The 2870-nt window shown below is 36.2% G+C and overlaps 1 protein-coding gene across 4 annotated transcripts in view; it reads left to right on the top strand.

The window, feature by feature from the left end:
• LOC111457631 (glutamate decarboxylase 1-like) overlaps positions 1-2870 on the top strand; it is a 4855-nt gene that overhangs the window by 1469 nt on the left and 516 nt on the right. The window contains exons 3-7 of one of the 4 annotated variants that reach the window (XM_023099976.1): positions 1061-1261; positions 1491-1705; positions 1778-2031; positions 2113-2165; positions 2316-2779. In XM_023099976.1, coding sequence (XP_022955744.1) covers positions 1061-1261; positions 1491-1705; positions 1778-2031; positions 2113-2165; positions 2316-2779 — 1187 coding nt within the window. Of the gene's footprint in view, positions 1-1060; positions 1262-1490; positions 1706-1777; positions 2166-2315; positions 2847-2870 lie in introns of all 4 variants that reach the window. The other 3 variants (XM_023099967.1, XM_023099952.1, XM_023099959.1) reach the window with 3 other exon arrangements.

The raw sequence follows: 2870 nt of genomic DNA on the forward strand, positions 1-2870 counted from the left end.
TTTTTTTTTTTTTTTTTTTTTTTTTTTTAAAATTATAATAGTAATAATAATAATAATAAATAACTGAGAATCTGTATAACCCAAAAGTCAATTTCCTAGAATCCATAAATAAATCGGATCTCGTGCCATACTTCTAAATAGCATATGAATTATAAATAAGTGAATAAAGCATAAGAATTTATTACCATTTGAAATACAAAATTTATGGGTATTTTAATTAATTTAGCCCGAAATTATATTATAAAAAGTAGGATTAGAAAGAAAAAATCTAAATTTGAAGGGGAAATGGGCCCAAGAAAGTAGAATCCTTAGGTAATGGTGGGTCCATAGGTGAATCCTTTGATCTTGGTCTTGCAATTTACCCTTTTTCTCAATTGACTTTGGCACTTCGTTTTATCAAAAACATAGATTAATATTAATATTAATATTTGATACCCACGAAGTCTTTTCAAAAGTTCTATTGTTTTATTCCTTTGTTTGTTTGTTTTTTTTATAAATAAATTATAAATTTAACTGAATTTTAAAATTTTATCAAAATCATATAAATAATTATTTTGACTTTTGGTTGTAAGGTAATAAATAAATTTGAGAGATCTTTTCAGTAATATTACTTGAAATCTCTTAGAATTTTGACCAAGGCACTAGAATACGTGCAACTTTAACGAAACTTAAGGCATAAATAAATATCCTAGACTTGAATGAATTTGGCCCTAATTATTGCCATGATTTAAGAGTTTATAGTATTGTAATGGAGTCGGCCACTCTAGATTTGTTTTAATAAATTCTTAAAATTGAACAGCTAATAGTTTTTTAGTTAAAGAGAAATTGAAATTAACTCTTTGATTTACTTTTTTTAACTGTAGTATGAGGAATAAATTAATGTTAAAATTGATGCATATGTTATTAGTATGTATATAATGCACACGTGGAGATAATATTTTAATTTTCTATATTTGAAAGTCATAATATGATTGAAAATTTCACTCTAGAATGTTGTGAGTTTCTAGCTCTTGTGTGGAAGAAATGAGGCATTAAGTGGTTGTTGTGAATGGTGATGCAGAATCGATGTGTGAACATGATAGCTCACTTGTTCAATGCCCCATTGGGGGAGAATGAGACGGCGGTGGGAGTTGGAACAGTGGGATCGTCGGAGGCCATAATGTTGGCTGGCTTGGCTTTCAAGAGAAAGTGGCAGAACAGAAGGAAGGCTGAAGGCAAGCCCTATGACAACCCCAACATTGTCACCGGAGCTAATGTCCAGGTATCATCATCATTCTCATTTCACTCCATGCCATTAACAACATGAATCAAGTAATTTAAGTTATTAAATTTTCAATATGGGACATTAACAACATGACTCTCCTACTCCTGCTTTTCTTTCTGTTACTTCAATTTAATTTAAGTACCTGCTTCAGCTTCAGCCACTCATCGAGAGGATATTTCCAAATATCTAATTTGATAACATTGTTGTTCATAACAAAAATACAAAGGTATGCTGGGAGAAATTCGCAAGGTACTTCGAGGTAGAACTGAAGGAGGTGAAATTGAGGGAAGGTTACTACGTGATGGACCCAGAGAAAGCTGTGGATTTGGTTGATGAGAACACCATCTGTGTAGCAGCCATCTTGGGCTCCACTCTCAATGGAGAATTCGAAGATGTGAAGGTCTTAAACGATCTCTTAATCGAGAAGAACAAGGAAACCGGGTACAATTTCTTCCTCCCTCTATCTATTTAGTTTGGAAGGTATCAAAATAAATATTTGAAAGCCTTTAACAGATGGGAGACTCCTATTCATGTTGATGCTGCGAGTGGAGGGTTCATTGCCCCATTCATATACCCTGATCTGGAATGGGACTTTAGGCTGCCCCTTGTAAAGAGTATTAATGTGAGTGGCCATAAGTATGGGCTTGTTTATGCTGGAATTGGTTGGGTTATCTGGAGGAACAAGGAAGACTTGCCTGAAGAACTCATCTTCCATATCAACTATCTTGGCGCCGACCAACCCACTTTCACTCTCAATTTCTCCAAAGGTGCATACCATTTTGTTCTAATCTCTGTTCTTCAATATGGCCCTTTTCTTTTTAAAGCTTACTTTTTATTGTTTTCTGTAGGTTCTAGCCAAGTCATTGCTCAGTATTACCAATTGATCCGCTTGGGTTATGAGGTAATATTCCTGACCTTTATCAGTTTAAAGCATATTTTAGGTTCAATTCAAACCAATGTGATGATCTGAAACGAACTTCACAAAATTAGGCCTCATTTAGTACCATTTTTGGACTCAACTGACGTGGGATCTCGTAATTTTTATTGACAGGGATACCAGAACGTGATGGAGAACTGCAAAGAAAACATGATTGTTCTCAAGGACGGACTGGAAAAAACAGGGCGGTTCAACATTGTGTCCAAGGACGAAGGAGTTCCACTAGTGGCATTCTCCTTGAAAGACAGCAGTCGTCACACAGAGTTTGAAGTCTCAGAAATGCTTAGGAGGTTCGGGTGGATCGTGCCAGCTTACACGATGCCTCCGGACGCGCAACACATTACAGTTCTAAGAGTGGTGATCCGAGAAGATTTCTCACGCACACTTGCTGAGCGTCTAGTGAAAGACATTGAAAAGGTGATGCACGAGCTGGACATCCTCCCGTCAAGGGCTGATATCAGAGAAGAGACAAACCACGTCGTGGTGGCGAAGAAGAGTGCACTGGAGACACAGAGGGAGATCACCACTGCTTGGAGGAAGTTTGTGATGGATAAGAAGAAGACTAATGGAGTCTGTTAGAGTTGGAAGGCAAAGGGTATGCGTTAATTGAGAGCAACGGATGAGGTTGGTAGTTGGGAATGAGAGTTTTTTTTTTTTTTTTTTTTTTTT

Source organism: Cucurbita moschata, unplaced genomic scaffold (genome assembly GCF_002738365.1).
Source record: "Cucurbita moschata cultivar Rifu unplaced genomic scaffold, Cmos_1.0 Cmo_Scf00002, whole genome shotgun sequence".
Taxonomy (NCBI): Eukaryota; Viridiplantae; Streptophyta; class Magnoliopsida; order Cucurbitales; family Cucurbitaceae; genus Cucurbita; species Cucurbita moschata.